This window comes from Eretmochelys imbricata, chromosome 3 (assembly GCF_965152235.1).
Source record: "Eretmochelys imbricata isolate rEreImb1 chromosome 3, rEreImb1.hap1, whole genome shotgun sequence".
NCBI lineage: Eukaryota > Metazoa > Chordata > Testudines > Cheloniidae > Eretmochelys > Eretmochelys imbricata.
The window spans coordinates 199399577-199417729 of NC_135574.1; the positions used below are offsets into that span (position 1 = coordinate 199399577).

General features: G+C 42.9%; 1 protein-coding gene across 10 annotated transcripts in view; it reads left to right on the forward strand.

Annotated features, from left to right (window-relative positions):
• TASP1 (taspase 1) overlaps positions 1-18153 on the forward strand; it is a 156995-nt gene that overhangs the window by 38182 nt on the left and 100660 nt on the right. For 8 of the 10 annotated variants that reach the window (XR_013345774.1, XR_013345776.1, XR_013345775.1 and 5 more), the window contains 2 exons: positions 1516-1743; positions 12205-12311. Coding sequence is in view for 7 of the 10 variants with exons in the window: in XM_077814073.1 (XP_077670199.1) it covers positions 1516-1743; positions 12205-12311 (335 nt within the window). In the remaining 3 variants the exon portion in view is untranslated. The remainder of the gene's footprint in view (positions 1-1515; positions 1744-12204; positions 12312-18153) is intronic. The other 2 variants (XM_077814078.1, XM_077814077.1) reach the window with 1 other exon arrangement.

The following is an 18153-nucleotide window of genomic DNA, read 5'->3' on the forward strand; positions in this document are numbered from 1 at the left end:
TCCCCTGCCTGCTCCCCAACCTTAACTCTGACCCTGTGGAAATGGCAGAAGGCATTGTGAATAAAGAAATTTTGTGCTCAGCATATTTTTGCTTCATTCCTAATTGGACAGTTGTACTATCCGTAATATGCTATGTCCACTTAATGTCTACACAAGTGGAGTACAAGAATACTTCATCTCATCCTAATAACCCCTTCCATATTCTGAGTGCCCACCCAAATCTCCAAATGTGCACTGGCATTCTCATACAGCGATGCACACTCCCTGTCCTCTGCTCAACTGCTCCTCCAGTGAATACTAGCAGTGTGGCACAGACATTGTTCCACAAAGGTAACTGAAGGTTCTCTCTTAAAAGTTTTTCTGAAGGTGATGATGAAAGGGTTATTAACTCAAAATCTCTAGGAAGAGTGTGTGTGTATTGGTTAGGAAGAATGATTAAGTTTTAGGTCAGGCTTAGCTAACTCATGTTTTTGACAATCTGAGTATACATGTGGATTTTAGGACATTTGGGGGGAAAATGGCCCTTAAACAGAAGACTCTGGCTAAACCTTAACTATGGAAGTTCTATTTCTTCTCATCATGTGGCAAGTAAATGAGCTCAATTCACTGCCTGTATTCTGCTGGCAGAACTCTAGCCAGTTAGTGGTGTAAAGTCTACCTGGAAGGGATCACAGTGATGCAAGCTTACTCGCAATTCTCTGAGACCCAGGAGCAGCAAAGTGCAGCCCAAACAATGTATAAGCTTAGCACAGGGCAGAGTGGGGAGAGGGCACCCAGGAGATGCCCCCCAGGTGTGTTGACTGAGTGCATCTGATAATGAGTTCTGATGGAGCTCCACAGTAAAACAAAACTGTCCTCCCTGGTAGAAGCCCATGGCAGATAATGGATATACCATTGCCTGCCTCTTCCTGTGGTGAATCATGTTCCTTGGGTGCAGAAAACTTTACATGTACAGGGACATACAGATTGATTCACTCCTGCAAACACAATCTTGGTGGCTGTATGGCTTTATCTTGTCACATGTTGGGTCAAAATCTGTGACACTACTAACAGCTGAACATTACTTTGCTTTACATGCTGCTGTCTTTGTCAAAGTGGAGCAATATGAAGGAAAATTAGATCTAATACAGTAATTCAATTTAGCCCAAGTATAGCTGGTGTAATATATCAGAGTTAAATTTCATATTAACATACCTATTTTTAATTACTTGCATCTGTTTCTGTTTTCAGTTATGCAGTAGTTATTTAGCAGCTGCTGAGCCGATTGCTGTGCTAAGCCACTTTAATTCCTGTAATTTGCTGGTATATTCTTTTTATACTCCCTCCCTCCAACTGCAGTATTCTCTTTTCAAACTGCGTTAAAAGGGAAAGTGTACAAAAACCTCCTTTCTGATACTGTTTCAGTCCACTCTATGAACTGACTGCCAGGGGGTGCTGTATGACTAGTCAGAGCTTGATCTGATCTCCAAAGATAGAAAACATATCCTTACTACTCCCACTATCTTGGGTTCATAGCTTATTTTAAACTTGGATACTATGACCTTGTCTACACTACTGAAGTAAGTCATCTGTTACGCTACTCCAGCTACGTGAATAGCGCTGCCCTGCGTCGACAGGAGACGCTCTTCCGTCGACTTACTCGTTCCAGTGGAGTTCCAGAGTCGACTGGAGAGCGCTCTGTGGTTGATTTAGTGGGTCTTCACTCGACCCCCACAGCATCGATCGCAGCAGCATCGATCCCCGGTAAGTGTAGACTTGGCCTCTATCTTGAATCATTAACATACATGTTGCCTTAATGGTAATCTCAGTATAGAAACACCATGTTACCTACTCCAGCAGAAACATCACATAATACTTATGAAGATCTATATTTGTAATTGTATATATCAGTTACTGAAGAAAAGTATCAGATTTACCATTAACCCGAATTTAATATTTGTGATTTGACCGTGATAGAAATTTCTATATTGCTGTATCTGTTAATCGTATTTGAAAAAAAATTAATGAAATATTCAAATGATGAACCCAGGTTGGAATGATTAGAAATACTGCTCAAAAGAACAGAACAGATTTCAGTAGGAGAATGGAATGGAAAACCTTGTGGTTATATAACTTATTTTTTGTTGTGCACTAACAAAAACTAGGATTTAAGCATCTGACAGTGGTAAACTTCTCAGTTATGGTATTTGAAAATCTGTTTAATTTATTTAACTAGGTGCCTATTTGAAACATGCAGTCATAGAAATATCAGATTATTTAAGCATATGTATAAATAGTACTGCTGTCAAGTAAAGAACAGGTAGATTTGACTAAATCTTGCTTTCTGAAAATATTCAAATTTTCTTGCACTTTGTACCTTTTCTATGAAATCATCATCATATAGGACAACTCTAATGCTGTGAGATTGTGGTCTTAAGACTTGTCCTCTGAAATCTGGAATGCTAGATTAGTTTCCAAAATAGTTAGTACACACTCAAAGCGTGCAACATCTTGTATTAAAGTATGTCTTTTCATATGTGAACCACAGAATTACACCCAAAGATAAGAAATGTATTCACATAACTTGCTCAGTAAATATTCACCATGAAATATAATTCCATAAAGTAACACCGCAAACTTTATTATGTGACTTGTAATTAATATCACAAATTTGGTCTGAAGAGCTTGACTTCTGGTGATGCCTCAGCTTGGACTGTACAGATATCCCTGCAATCATGAAGCCTATTAAGGACCAAAGTACTGTTTAGCATTATATATGCTATTTTGTAAAGCTTTTATTCCAAAGACGCTGAAATAGTTATCAAAAACCTTTGCAAAATCACATAGCTGAACAGCAGAACAAATCTGTAGAGTCTTAGGCAAACTGTATTCAGATGCATTTATGGTTGAGTACATAGTAGTAGTTTTGGGTAAATGTATTACAGGGATGTTGCAGTTTTCCCCAAAACAACTCTTCAAGAAATTCCGAGGTCAGATTAAATTGAAATGAAATCTAAACATGTTGATTTATGAAAATGCAGTTAGGGTACCCAAGAACCTTACCTCTGCCCTCAGCCATGTAACATGATTATAAGGCATTTTGGTGCATGTGGTCTTAGAATAGAGAAATCTGTCTCTTAGAGATAGATGAGTTTCCCCCTGCCCATTGGTGTAATTGCCAGACAGATTTAGGGTGGTTGGGTGCTCTAATTGTGCATTTCCATAACTTAACATGTTTTAAGTTTAACTCTGCATTCCTTTGTTTATATTACACATTTGCTGTAATGTTTTGTCCTAAGTTGTTAAAGTACTTCAAACTTGAACATTTTTTTGTTTCGGAATTTCTTTAATGTATGAAACTTTGCATGGAAGCCAAATACAGTTAATGATCATTAATGTCAAATCATGAAAAATGTAGTATCAACCTTAAATCGTGTCTGTGGTCAGAATGGTATTCTTCTTCGAGTGCTTGCTCATGTCCATTTCACATTAGGTGTGTGTGCTCGCCGTATGCACTGGTGCTGGAAGTTTTTCCCTCAGCAGTATCCGTAGGGGACTAGCTCTGGCGCCCTCTGTAGTGGCTGCTGCATGGCGCAGTATAAGGGGCGCCGCCAGCGCCCCCCACCCTCAGTTCCTTCTTGCCACCAGTGATGGTGCTGGAATATCTGCTGTTTCGGCTAGCGTTGTTTTGTTTTCTGTTCTTGTAAACTTTGAAAATCTGTAATATAGTTGTGTACAGTTAGTAGTCTCTTAGTTATCCTTAGTAGTAGTTCTCAACTTTTCGTTAGTCCCAAACGGAACTCAGCTGTTTTAAGCCCTGCTATTGCTGCGAACGGCCTATGCCCATCAGCGATCCACATACCAGCTGCCTAAGGTGCTTAAGCAAAGGGCACATAAGTCACAAGTGCTCTATCTGAAGTCCTTTAAACCTAGGACAAAGAAGGAGCACGATATCCATCTGAAAGTGCTCCTAAAGGAGTCGGCACTCACTCTGGCACCGGAGCAGCAGTCCAACTCCGCACCAAGCACAGAGGCCTCTGTGGGCAGTGCTCTGCCAGCGTGGTCCACGAGCCAGCACCAATCCCCCTCCACAGCTCTGGGGAAGAAGTCAAGCAGTGCAGCCCATCTCATGCTTCTCCTGTGACCCCGGATAGTGGGGCAGGCCCTAGCCAGTTTCAGGTGCCGTCGACGCTCGAAGCTCTTTGAGTGTCTCAAGAGATCCTGATGCTCCCCATGTCGCCCACACTGACTCCCGCGGTACCCCAGTGTCAGGAAAAACCCGCATTGGGACCTGTGCATGTGTCCCCACCTCAGCAGTACTGATCCCCATTAAGAGGGACGTCCCACCAACGTTTGCCCACCTGAAGCCGTCACGTCTCAGGACTGGAGAGGCAGGCTCAGCGGAGCCCACCTCAGTCCCCCACCAGGGGCACCAATTGAGGGACTCAAGGTGTACCTTGCTGGTAGATTGGCACAAACCCTCTGAGGCATGTGCCACTCAGCAAGAACGCCGGGACTGGCCCCGACTGTCTCCAAGGGCCCAGTACTGACCCCGGGACCGATCGGGCACCAGAAACCACTGATTGCTGGGCCATCATCACCTGTCTCCAAGAAGGAGGTCGCCCTATTCAGGACGATCCTCCTGGCAACCGGGCCGTAGTAGCTCCCGGTCCTGTTCAGTGTCCCAGTGCTGGTCAAGTAGTATGATGCGTGGATCGCTGGGTATCCGACGCAGATCCGCTGAACACCCGAGAGCCCGACCAAGACAGCCTTGCTCGGACAGGTGGACTTAGAGATGTAGTGACTGGCACTGGTTGGACAAGAGCCACTGTTCAGCTCGATCCTGGTCGCCCGGGACCGACTGCTCCACTGGTAGTTCCAGCTCGGAGAGAGATTCCCTGCCTGTGGGACAAGCCCCGGTACCAGCGGTGCCATCTACATTATTGGCACCGGAACCTGTCCCATGGCCCCAAGCACAGTGGCCAGCGCCATGGTATCCTTGGAATCTTTGGGGGTTCACCCAACCTTCCCAGGCTGCCTGATCAGAGTTGGTAGCCTCGGAGAGGCCAGCGACCTCAGTATCCCATCTCCCTCCGGTGCTCGAGGCTTTGGGAGTAAGACTCCATGGTCCAGGAGGACCATAGGGAGCAAGCTGTTGGACCACCAATGGCCGTGGAGGTTCCTAGAGCACTGTCCTCATCGTCGCCGGACAAGGCTATCACAGGGCCCCCTCACCCAGTTCCTCAGGATGACGCCAAAACGCACCAGGAACTTTTGAAGAGGGTCGCTTCTAACCTGGGGCTTCAGGCAGAGGAATTGGAAGAGCTCTCGGACTCTGTTTGATGTCCTCGGCTCTTGCCAGGGTGGCTCTACCCCTTCATGAAGGGATTTCCAAGCTCAGTAATGCCCTGTGGCAGACCCCTTCTTCCCTGGCCCCTATCTCTAAAAGGGACGAACTCAAGTACTTCATGCCGACCAAAGGGCACAAGTACTTGTACACCTACCCAGCCCCTCATTCCCTTGTGACTGAGGCGGTTAACCACAAGGAGAGACAAGGACAACCCAGGGCCACCCCCAAAAATAAAGACTCGAGGAGGCTGGATCTCTTTGGACGTAAGGTTTATTCGTCTTCCAGCCTTCAGCTGAGAGTGGCCAACCACCAAGCCCTCCTTTGTCAATATGACGTTAATATGCGGCAAGCCATGGCCGAGTTTGAAGAGGTGCTCCCCGTGGCTTCCAAGAAGGAGTTCAGAGTGATCCTTGATGAGGGCATGACTGCGGCCAGAGCGGCCCTTCAGGCAGCATCGAATGCTGCGGCTGCCCACACCATGGCTTCTGCTATCTCCATGTGGCAAGTCTCCTGGCTTCTCCTCCATGGGCTGTACACCGAGGCCCAGCAGTCATTACAGGACCTTCCCTTCGGCGGGGCCCTATTTGCGGAGCAAACACAGCAAGTTGAATAGCCTCAAGGACTCCCGCACCACCCTGAAAACCCTGGATCTCTACGTCCCAGCCCCAGCATGTAAACGGTTCAAACCACAGCAGCCTCAGGGCCAGGGGAGCCAGCCTTGGCAGGACCAGCCCCATAAATGAGCTAAGGGTTACAAGCACTGCCAGAGCCACCCGCCTCCACCCTTGGCCCTGTCGGGCTCAACCCGTAATAAGCAGGGGGCCAAACAGTCATTTTGAGGGTGCGCCTGAGGGCGACCTACCAGACTATTCCCAGGATCCATCTTTCCCAGTGTTCTCCAACTGCCTTTCCCCTTTCCTCTTGGCGTGGACTGCTATAACTTCAGACTGCTGGGTCCTCAGCACAGTGGAACGGGGTTATACCCTCCAATTCTACCTCAAACTCATGAAGAGTTGCCATTTTGAAAATGGCTACTACAGCTCATTGTTCTCAACAGTGGTTTGGGTAAGATGCCATTCCCTTCTGCTGCTGAGAAATGTTGAGGAGGAAGTAAATGGTGGCACTCTTTGCAAGGGCAGCTTGTGGTCTGAGTCCTATTTAAAAACAATAGGTGGTGGCAGCCATTTTGAAAGAGGGCAGTTCTTAGCAGAATTCCTACTGAAGGAGAAACTTTCATTAGTGAAAAATAGCCGAGAGAAAACTATCAATTCTAAAAATCAAGTGTAGCATAAGCATAAGATTTCAGTGAGTTTCAACTATAAGGGAAGTCTGAAGAGACTCCATTAAGAGCATTAGGGACAATGGTTTGACATCAGGAGCTAAACTTATTAAACTCTAATAAATTAATGCATTTACTCAAGAATTCTCAGTGCTCTAATTTTGGGGAGGATATGTTTTATTCTTCCTAAATAAAAGGCTAAATCCCAGTTTTGTGCAAAACTTTAACTATGGAACTGTAACTGACTTTACCAGATTTATTCTATTCTGCATTATGTGGTGGTTGACCTTGCCATTGAAGTACATGCTGAGGTATTTGTCAGTGTAGGAACTGATGGACTAGAAGTTTCATGGGATTTGTGGTGATGATGAGGGCAAGAGGGGAAGACCATCTTAACATCAGCTAGCTGCTGAAATCCTCTCTTATCCTTGCTATTTTTAACTTTAAAGACACAACTCTACAGTTCACTGTTTTTTGCTTTTGTATAGGCCATATTTAAAGGTGAGAAACTAGATCAACCACTAAATACAATATTACTGCTCTAAAGATCTTCTACATTTGTGTTTTAAGTGTATAGGGCTAGAAATTGGTCACTTACAGGTTTTCATGCTAGAAGAGATCCTTGTGATCTAGATTGACTATAGACAAAAATCTCACCCAGTAATTTCTGAATAAAACCTGTATCTTGTGGCTGAGTACAGCATAGTTTTTTAGACCTCCAATCTTGATTTAAAGACTTGAACTGAGGGAAATTCTACCATGTTCGAAAGTAAATTGTTCCAATGGCTAATTCTTCTAGATGCTAAACATTTGCATATTATTTCTAGTCCGAATTTGTCAACATTTCATTTCCGGCCTTTGGATCTTGTTATACCTCTGCTATCTTAAATAACCGTCCGCTATTCAGAATCTCTCCCCATGTAGGTACTTATAGACCATGTTCAAGTTGTCTCAACCTCCTGTTAAGGTAAATAGATTGAGCTTGTCTTGCTGTAAGGCAGGTTTCCCAGACTTAATGATTCTGAACCCTTTACAACTACTCAGCATCCTTTCTGAAGTGTGAGCACAGACCTGATTCCCCTGTGCAACAGGGTGCTTGGAGAGGTTAGTGCAGTTAGCAGTTAGTGCACCTGACTTCCAGCCCCTTGTCTCTCTGTCAGAGCAGTAGAAGTGCCTGGTTTCTGACTCTAAGCCGTGAATGATTTGGCCTCCACCCACATCTGGGTCTTTGTTCTTCAGGGGGGTATAGCAGGGGGACCGGGGCCCTCCCTCTCCACTGGGTCCCAGCCCAGGGTTCTGTGGGAAGCAACACCAGCAGGGTCCTCCCTGCAGAAAGTCTAAGTCCACTGTTCTAAGCTGCTTCCTACCAAAGGAGTCCAAGTGAGCAGGGCCCTGCAGGATCTGCTGGTTCTCAAACGTGGTAGTGGTTGGAGAAGGCCTTGCCTGTGGGCCTTACCCACTCTGTAGTCCCCTCTCAGGCTCAGCCTTCTGTCTAGCTTCCCAGAGAAGGAGTCATCTCTCCTGCAGCCTGTCCTCCTGGGCTTCTGTGCTTCTTTTAACCCACTTCTCCAGCCAGAGCATGCTCAGCAGACCCGAAAGGGCAGGGCTACCTGGGCCTTTTGACCCCTTTGGGCCCAGTGTTGGTTTTGTTTACCCCTTCTCGCCCTGTTTGTACATCCAAGGATCATGTTAACCCTCTGAGTCATTGCATTGTCCTGGGAGTCTGTGTTCAGTAGGTCATCCATCAAGTCCTCTTGAGTCATTTCTTTCTGGGATACAGTTAACCATCCTTTAAGCGTGACCTGCCTTTTTCCTGGATGTATGACCTTTAATTTGACTGCACTAAAAAACATGTTCAAATAACACCAGTTTTCCAAGCAATACAGATCTCTGTTAAATTGATCTATTGTTACTATATTACCAGTTGGTGTCATCTGTGATTTTCTAGCAGTTTTATATCCTTCAGAAATCATAGATTCAAATATCATTGGGCCAAGAACCAATTTTTTTGGACCTCCGCTAGAAACATGACCTTTGGCTTTGGATGAAAAGTGACTTGCAGTTACTCTTTGAGATCAGTTTTTAATCCATTTAATGTGTTATATTGATTTTTTGAATCAGTGATGCCAACCAGTCTTGTAATCTCATCATGATTATATAAATTTTAACTGCTATGGAGGCTAAAACTGTGCAAATACTTTTTACCAGTTTTCTGGAGTTGAATGACATATTGGTATCCCAAATTCATGTTTATTTGCTGCTTATTACCTTTAGGCATGTACAGTTTCTTGAGTAATGATGGCCTTTGTCCTATGCCCTGCATTTGGTAATCCAGTGGTGCCCTCTTGAAAGGCCATGTTAAAGGAAAAGACTTTGTGAAAATACTGTTACAACATACTGCACTGAATCAAAACCTATGTATAAAATTGGCTTTAAAAGCAAATCTCTAGGAGAGTATGCTTCTTGAAAGCACAAACCTTTAGATAAGTGAAAAATGAAAGTACACTTTAAAGTCAAAACTAATTAACTCTTATGCTTGTGAAAGGTGCTAGAGACTCATGTCTTCTATTGATAGCATGTGAATTTTACCTATTGAACTTTGGAGATCTTCATATGTTGAGGGTGCAGTTGAAGTGGCGAAGTAGCCAACCAAGGTGCAAGAGTGATGGGAGACATCCTACAGTGCACTTATTGCATCATTTGGTCTTAGTGCTCTCCCAGCGTAAACTAACTTACAGGACAGTATTAGTAGCATGATGTGAGTTGGCCTATATATTCCATAATCATGTACAGGCATTGGGCCAGTGGATATACAAGTGGTACAGATGGGCTGTGGCCACTACTCACACCATAGGCTGTAAAAGCAGCTGTAGGAGAGGGGAGCCTCAGGGCAGGTAGGATGGACTGGCAGAATACGCTTCCACACAGATTTTTGGACTTTGAACAGATAAGCCAAGAGTATTGGAAGTGCAAATTTCCTCCACCCTGTCCTATCAATGTGCATGAGTCTTATTCTTGAAGGATCACTTCCAGGGTGAATAGTTCAGTCTCCAAACCCATTCAGTCCTTTGCCATTGCCAACAATGCTACCAGTAGTTCCAACTAGTATTAATTGTGGTTTAGGTCTATGTATGCTTGTCCATGCAGGACTGAAACCACCAATTTGTTCATTTAAACTGCCACACAGCTTTCAGATGACAGTGACTTAAGGTCACTGGTAACCTAGAACTGAAGAGTTCCAGAGCCTTATCACTGTCCATGAGCCATTTAGGTTCCAATAAATGCACTTGAGCACATCAGTAGGACTCCTCACCTGCTTGAAGTTACACACGATCTTAAGTGTCTTGCTGGATTGAGGCCCAAGTCAACCTGAAAGTTTACCTGTTAAACATTGAACTTAAATTCACGTGTTTTCTAAATGGCTTGTACTTTTTAGGACAGTTTCTCAAACCAAGCCGAGTTGGAGTTGGAGTAATCTTTCCAATGTAGTGTTGTTCTCTTTTCACTCTTCAGATCAGTTTACATGCTAAAGAGCTCTTTGTATTGAATCATATATAGGCATATTTAACGAATTCATGCTTTACTATGCTCTGAATGATGGGATGGGTTCCTTTCTTGGCTGTTGCAGGTTGTCCTGTTCCTGAATCTATAATTTTTAATGGATTTGTGAAGACTAGCTTTCTCAATCACTTCAGAGAGGAAAGGAGACTGATAGTTTAGTCCCCACAATTTTCATACCTTAAAAATCTTTTAAGCTAAAGAGGAAAACGCACTGGGTGTCTTTCAATCTTCCCTATTCAATTGCCAAAGATGTAACTACAGTTTCCATGAAACTTTGTGGGAATTGCAAAGGTAAGTTGTGTTCTGCTGGCTAAGCAGTAGAGCAGGTTGGAAAGTCCTGAGGAAACCTTCCTGGTCCCTGCCAGGTCACCATGGAACCATAGGTCCTTGGCTCAGGTACACCCCAGCTATGTAGAGTGCTTTGGGGCTGGAGATCCCAGGTTTCTAGGGTCCCCACAGCAGAATGGGAAGCCTGGGGCCTCTGGATTGAGCTGGGTCTCGAAGTCTTCAGGCATCTTGCTGTGGAGCCTGGAGCCAGGGCTCACAGTGGTCCTAGGCTCACTGCCACTGTACCCAGGAACTTGGAAACCTCAGCCTGAGCTGTGACTGTTAGGGTTTAGGCTCCCGCAATGAGCTTGGAAGTCCTTGAGAGCCCAGACCGCAGGCCAGCTCGCTCCCCAGGTGGTGGGAGTCAGGTAGCTCAGAGAGTCAGACGATCCAGAAGGTTGGAAGCCCTGGGGTGCCCAGCTCTGGGGAAGTCTGCATAACAAGGCTGCCCAGGAGCCATGGACCCCGGGATCCCTGGCAGCTGCTGAAATTTGTCAGTTTCACTGTTGTCCACCATTGAATAATAGTGGTGAAACTGGTGCCAGGATTTGGGGATCATATTTTGTTTGGGAAACACCATGCTTTGGTGCTTTTGAAACCAATTTTTTTTCAGAATTCCTGGTTCATGAGAAACTTTTAAACATTTGGTTTTAACCTGAATCTGGCCAGAACCAAATTTTGAAATGTTGAAATATTCCATGAACTGGAAACTCTGAATTTTGGCTAGTTTTACTAGGCAGTATCACTTAACTAATAGATTGCTCCTGAAGCTGTGCTGGCTTTGTAAATGATAATTCTACAGAAAGAAAGCTATTTTCAGCTATATTTGAAATGTAATTAAACATTCTTTTGTGATGTAGGGATTTGTTGCATTTAACTTTCACTGGCTTTGGAATATACCTGTATAGGTCTCTGCTTATCAAAGGGAATACCCGCTGCAATGTTTCTTCTTTCCCTCTTAGAAGTATGGGGGGAATTAAGACAATCTGAGGGTAACATTAAGTCAAAACTAATTTGAACTACAAAAGTGTTCCTGTCAATATGCTTTTTGTAAAACAAAACCCTCAAACTGAGAATACACCATCATTTTTATTAAGCATCACATTTTTATTTGTAATTTAGAAAACATTTCCTTTTAAATGTAGTTATTAAATGTGGAAAAACACATGTATGCATCCTCAAGATGTATTGATCTTTAGCCTGTGCTGGATTATGGTGCATAAAAATATTGCCTGTGTGTTATGTGGATTTAAATATGTGGGTGAGCATACAGATATATAATTAAACATGGTGAAGAGGCTACACAAACTTATGGATATCATCAAAACAAGCTCACATGGCATCTATTTACATCTTAACAGTCCAAAACAATCATTCTAACAAGACACTTACAGCTTTTCTTTTGTCTAGTGTTGCTACATGACTGCCAAATAGGAAGATATTTAGGGCATCATAACTTCCAGATGTGTTCAGTGACTTGTCTGCATTAGGTATTTTACTCAAGGTTATATTTGAACAATATCTCCTTTTGATTTAGTAAAAGATGTAAAATCTGTAGTACTGAAACTTCACACAATCTATATGTTAACTTTGGCTATTGCTACTAATCATGTGGGGTGGAAGAGACTTCTGAAGTGTAATACCTTACTAATCTAGTATTTGTTTGAATAACCCTTCATTAGTTAAATGCTTCTAAAATATTTTATAGGGTTTAGTTTAGCAGCTTTTAAGAGGAACAAAAGGAAGCTGGAGCTGGCAGAAAAGGTGGAAACAGATCTTATTCAGCTAAAGAAAAGAAGACAATCAAGTGAAAAGGTGAGTAGATCTTTTGTCACTCTTACCGCAAAGATAATTTATAATGTGAAAATTTCACATCTAAATTTTCATTTTGTAGATGAAGTGACCTGATATAGCATCACAAACTACTCATCTTTGGCCATCTTATGCATGTTAGTATCGGTATAATATCAGATCATCTAAATTATCTTCTGTGCTGATAGAACTTCCTGCTATTTGCAGTTTCAAAAGAACTGAGAAAAAAGATGCCTTTTTGTCTTGTCTGTGATGTAAATATATCTACACTATTGCACATTTTAAAGTGGAAATGTGACAAGTGTAAATATGGGCAGATAAATATCTAATAAAACATTTTCTCCAGCTTGGGATCTATCATTGTTTCCCATTTTTTAATGTTTCCTGATAACACTATTTTGTGGACCTGGAGGTGGTGAAATTTGAAATATCAGGTAGGTAAATGTGCATCAGTTCATGCATCTAGTATTGACCTGGCCCATGTTACTTATGCTCCTTTACTACAAAACTGCCACAATTCTCTCCTTTTCTTCCCCTCCCTGCTAGTTTGACTTTTGAGCCTTTGTTGTCACTTCAGCATCATGTCTCTCTGTTGCTTAATATATAGGTTTACAGTAGGAGTATTAATATATAGTTGGCTAAAGTAGGATACTTAGTGAGTACAATACTAAATAAAAGAAAAATTAGTGGTGGACTGTGTAAGTCACAACTGTGGGGTTGGTCTATTGAAGACTTTACAAGTAGTGCAGCAAGGCAACCGCTGTAGCCTATTCCAAACATATCCCTTCCGTGAAATATGACTACTGTGAAAGTGAAGGGTAGTAGTTCTTTTAAACATTTACCTGCATTTTGTTTGTGGCCAATGCCTTTCTTGGACAGCCAGTTCTCCAGACTCTGGTGGCCTGATTCTCCACTGGCTTGTAGTCACTTACCCTCATTTAAAGTGCACGTAAATGCTACGGAACTAGAATGACAAAGTGGGTGAGGTAATATCTTTTATTTGACCAACATTACCTCACCCACCTTGTCTCTTTAATACCCTGGGACCAATGTGGCTACAATAATACTGCATATGAAAGTGGAATAATATTTTACCGTTGCTCTGTACTGGAGTAAATGACTGCACAAGGTGCAAGGCAGTGAAGAATCAGGCCTATTTCTTCTACATTCTCAAGTCATACCTTCCTTATGTAAAGGTGCTAAGGCTCAGTAGAGAAGATAAGAATTAGAGGGGGAAAATGGGTTATTTACTGGTATCTGACCTTTGCCTCTTGCTTACAGGCTTGTGCACACTTCCCTGTAACTGAGGGAGGAGGGTCTCTGCAGAGTATTGACATTCATGTAATGTGGGGCAGGTCAATGCTTGATACATGTGCTGGTGCGTGATTTTACCAACCTGCAATTTGAAATTTCAAGGGACATGTGGCAGCAGTTATGGGGAGCACCCACAGACCAGGGATAGTAAGTAGAGGAGATGACCAAATATGAGAACTCTGCTTAGTGGTAAGTAATTTGATTAATCCCACCACTTTCGCTAAATTTCAGTGAATTCGGTCCTTATGAAAGAAACCAGATTGACAACGCTGTGGGCTGAAATAATGTGTCTACGTAATATGTAGAATGCAGGCAGTTGCAGGCCAGTGAGAAAGCTTTTAATATGCATCAAATCTGATCTGAAGGGAACAACTTTAGGGCTAAGAGGGATATGTTAGTCCCTGGCCTCCCTCGGTTCAGATGAGGGATTAAATAATTGGATGTAGCAATTCTGTAGCACACTCAACAAAAATTACACTGAAATGAGACCTGGATAACTCATTTTGGGCCCAATTCTGGACCCACTAATACCAGTCAAGACTCCCTCAGACTGCAGTGGGAATTGGATCAGTGCTCTGTGGACAGCTTGACTACTCAGAGGGTCTTGTGAAAGTCAATTGAATTTCCGCTTCCTTAAAACACACCATTTTTCACAGCCTTAATTTTTTTCCAGAGGGCTAGTTCACATGTAAATGTCTTGTTTAGATAGTGTTTACTCATTTAATGTTTCATTTTGGACATCCATTCTCTTTGTTGGGTGGATTTTTCAGAAGTCATGAAGTGGAGTAGAACTTGCATATACAATAAAGTGAATATTTAAAAATGTAAGGATTGGAGCCTTTACATGGTACTTGCACATTACAGGATAAAACCTCAATGAGCTTGATTTTTCTTTTTTTCCCCTAACAGAGTTCCCCTGGGGTGCCTTTCATTTGGTTGACAAACCTGTTCCACGCCAGTGAATATTTTAACCCAACATTTTTAATTACAGCCAGAGTGATTGTCCTAATTTCACTGGAGCCTCTTCAGAAAAAAGCAGTGTCCTGACTTGGCTTTATGCAGTTGCAGTTGAGAGGCCATATGCACTTACATTGCCTTGGTGTTAGCCAGGAAGGTACAGGTAGCACAACATAAACTATAGTTTCAGCTAGTTTCAAAAGACCAGATCTTCAGCTGGTGTAAATCAGTATAACTCATTCATTTCAGCATGACTGCATCAATTGAACATTTGGCCCAGTGTATTTGTGTGTTGGGAAAACTAGCATGTTAATTGGTCTGAATTAGTTTGGAATCTCCACTATTTGGCTTAATAAAATTGAGTCAGTGGAACACATACTGGAGGAATCACTATCAATTAAGTCTTTTGGATAATCTGATACGAGGATATCAGATCCTTGTTTGAGTGTGCACTAGCACCTGCCACTGCCATTGTAATTAAGGTGGTGTAAGGGGACTTTTAACGCTTACAACAGCATTTCATGCTAAGTTAAAGCGTGGCATCAAGGTTCCATTACCAAAGGCAGAATATTTTACTAGATTAAATATAATCAAAAACTTTATTCACTACTTCATCTGGTGTCCAAAACATACAATCCTCAAAATTTCATATACTTAAGCACTTCTAGAGTAAACTTCTTCTGAGAAGTGCAGAATTTTCCCTACCCATCTTGGAGGGGTTTCCCCGCATTCTTCGCATGTATTGGGGGTGGGTTCTGACCTGTCCCTCCAGTGCTTCCTCTTTATTCTTTCACAAAGCTAAAGATGGACAATGTAGGCGAAATGGCTGTGCCATTCTCTCAGTACCTGTTGTTCTGGTTCATGGAAAGAACAGATGCGAAAGCAGAGTGTACCCTCAGAGGAAGAGGAAAAGAGGCAACCTCTGTAGTCTACAGCTCCTAACTAGGGATGTAAAATGTTAAATGGTTAACTGATAAGTATTAGTCTTACTGTTAATATATTGCAGGTAACGTTTAAAACAGATTGGTAAAATACTTTTGTGACATTGTAATACCAAATGTGCACATTAAAAAAGCCTCAGCAATACCGGGGGGCTCTGGAGTTTGCAGCGCTCTCGCAGCTCGGGGCATCACTTCCAGCAGCTGCCTTTGGCTGGGAATGGTGAACCGCAGCCACTGGGAGCTACAGGCAGCGATGGCTGCGGACGGTCAGTGTAAACAAACTGTCTCGCGGCCCGCTAGCAGATAACCCTGACGGGCCGTATGCGGCCCACGACTGCTTTAAAGTATTCCTCCATAGCACTGAGTACTCCTTTTATATAAGAACTAGACAATGCCACTGACCAGAGTAGTTTTGCTATCGAACAGCAGTATGTCAAAGCATACTGTGGAACTTTTAGTGTACAGTAGCAGCATCCACACAGCGGGCTAGTGTGCTTTCTGTAAGCTGACTGGTTAGACAAGGCCCAAGTAAACAACAAAACATTCTTAGTTTTTTTTTCACAATTTCTACAATTTAGTTAAAAGTTCTAATCTCTGTTATTCTTTAGCATTTCTTTATGAGAGTTTCTAATTTAAAGTTAAAAATCTGTTTAACTTCACTACATTTAGGGGTGAAGAAACTAGAAATTGACCTAAAATACATTTCCACATCTTCAAGATTGTATGTGCATGCTAAATAATTAGATGATACAGAGTTTGAGAAATTATATTCCTTTGCATGTGAGCTAATCTTAATGTATTCATAAGTGGAGCTGTTTCTGTTTAAGTGGATTAGGTGATTTATTCCCCAGCTGGGCGTGGAGTACTGACTGATTGGCCAACTGTCACCCAGAGTGTTCTGACCGCAGGCACAAGTAATTATCAGCAATAGATGTTCACTTTTGTTCCCAGTATTAACTTCTTCTTTCCAGTATAAAATGCCATTCCCTTCCTAAATATCCGTTTAAAAAAACCTGACTTTGAACATGGTTGAAAATGTTTATTCGAACTAGAGGATGGCAAAAGGTCCTGTTCTTAATCTGCAATTTTTTTTGGCTGTTAAGCTTTTTTTCAGTTATATCGAAACAAGCCACTTGCCTGAAGAATTGCCATCTGCTTGATTTGAGTAACATTGGGTTTAAGTCGTATGTACACAAGAGTCTTTGTTCAGGCCCACTGCTTTTGAAAAACAAAAGCCCTAAATTGCATGTTGGACTTGATTGCCAATGCAATTTAGTTTTAAAGATATTTTAACTAACTTAACTGTATGTGAGTATTTTCCTTTTTCTAATTGTGATTTAAGGAGTTTAGGAAATATATACTTGTGCCTGCGGTCAGAACAATCTGGGTGACATATTACTCATCTGCAGAGATGGCTTTTTAGTAGCCATCACATCAGCCCGTAGGGTCTTGGACATTGGTGCTTTGATGGCAGGTCCTGCCTTTTACAGTATTCTGGATGTATTATCACTTACGATGCTGCAGTCATTCAGTCCCTACTCCCCCCAAAGGATGATAGTGCATTTGACCAGATCATAGGTAACATCTACGACATAATTTAAGAATGTGCTAGTATATGAGCTATGGAGGGCCACTACGTAGTCTTCAATACATACATTTTAGAAACACTATACCATGTCCCATGCTGCTAGATCCAGTGTGGCACTTGGTTCAGCAGTGCTATCTTCAGATCTGGACTGGATTCCAAAGCTCCTTCCTCCCTTTGGGGATACTGCTTGGAAGTCATCCTTCTGCTTAAGATTCACAGCCATGAATCCTTTTCTGCAGTTAGATGCCTAAGCCCAGTCAGTCATTTTCAAGAAACAGAGGAGAAGGAGGAGACCCCTTACAGCCTTTAATGCAGTGGGTAGAGTACTTATCCAGGAGGTGGGAGAGCTGGGTTCCATCCCCCTCTGCTTGATGTGGAGCAGGGACTTGAAGCAGAGTCTCTCTTGCTTCTCAGGAGAGTGCCCTTACCATTGGGCTATTAGTACTCATAGGGTATGTCTACACTACGAAATTAGGTCAATTTTATAGAAGTCAATTTTTAGAAACTGATTGTATACAGTTGATTGTGTATGTCCACACTAAGCACATTAAGTCAGTGAAGTGCGTCCTCACCACCATGGCTAGCATCGACTTATAGAGCAGTGCACTGTGGGTAGCTATCCCACAGTTCCCGCAGTCTCCGCTACCCATTGGAGTTCTGGGTTAAGCTCCCAATGCCTGATGGGGCAAAAACATTGTCACGTGTGGTTTTCGGTACATGTCGTCAGGCCCCCCTCCCTCCATGAAAGCAACAGCAGACAGTCGTTCTGCTCCTTTTTTTCCTGGGTTACCTGTGCAGACGCCATACCACGGCAAGCATGGAACCCGCTCAGCTCACCATTACCTTATGTCTCCTGGGTACTGCTGGCAGATGCAGTACTGCATTGCTACACATCAGCAGCTTCTTGCCTTTGCGGCAGACGGTGCGGTAGGACTGATAGCCGTCGTACGTCTCCTGGGTGCTCCTGGCAGACCTCCGTGAGGTTGATTGGGGCACCTGGACAGACATGGCTATTCTCCTCTTAGAGCACCGAATGGGAGCCAGA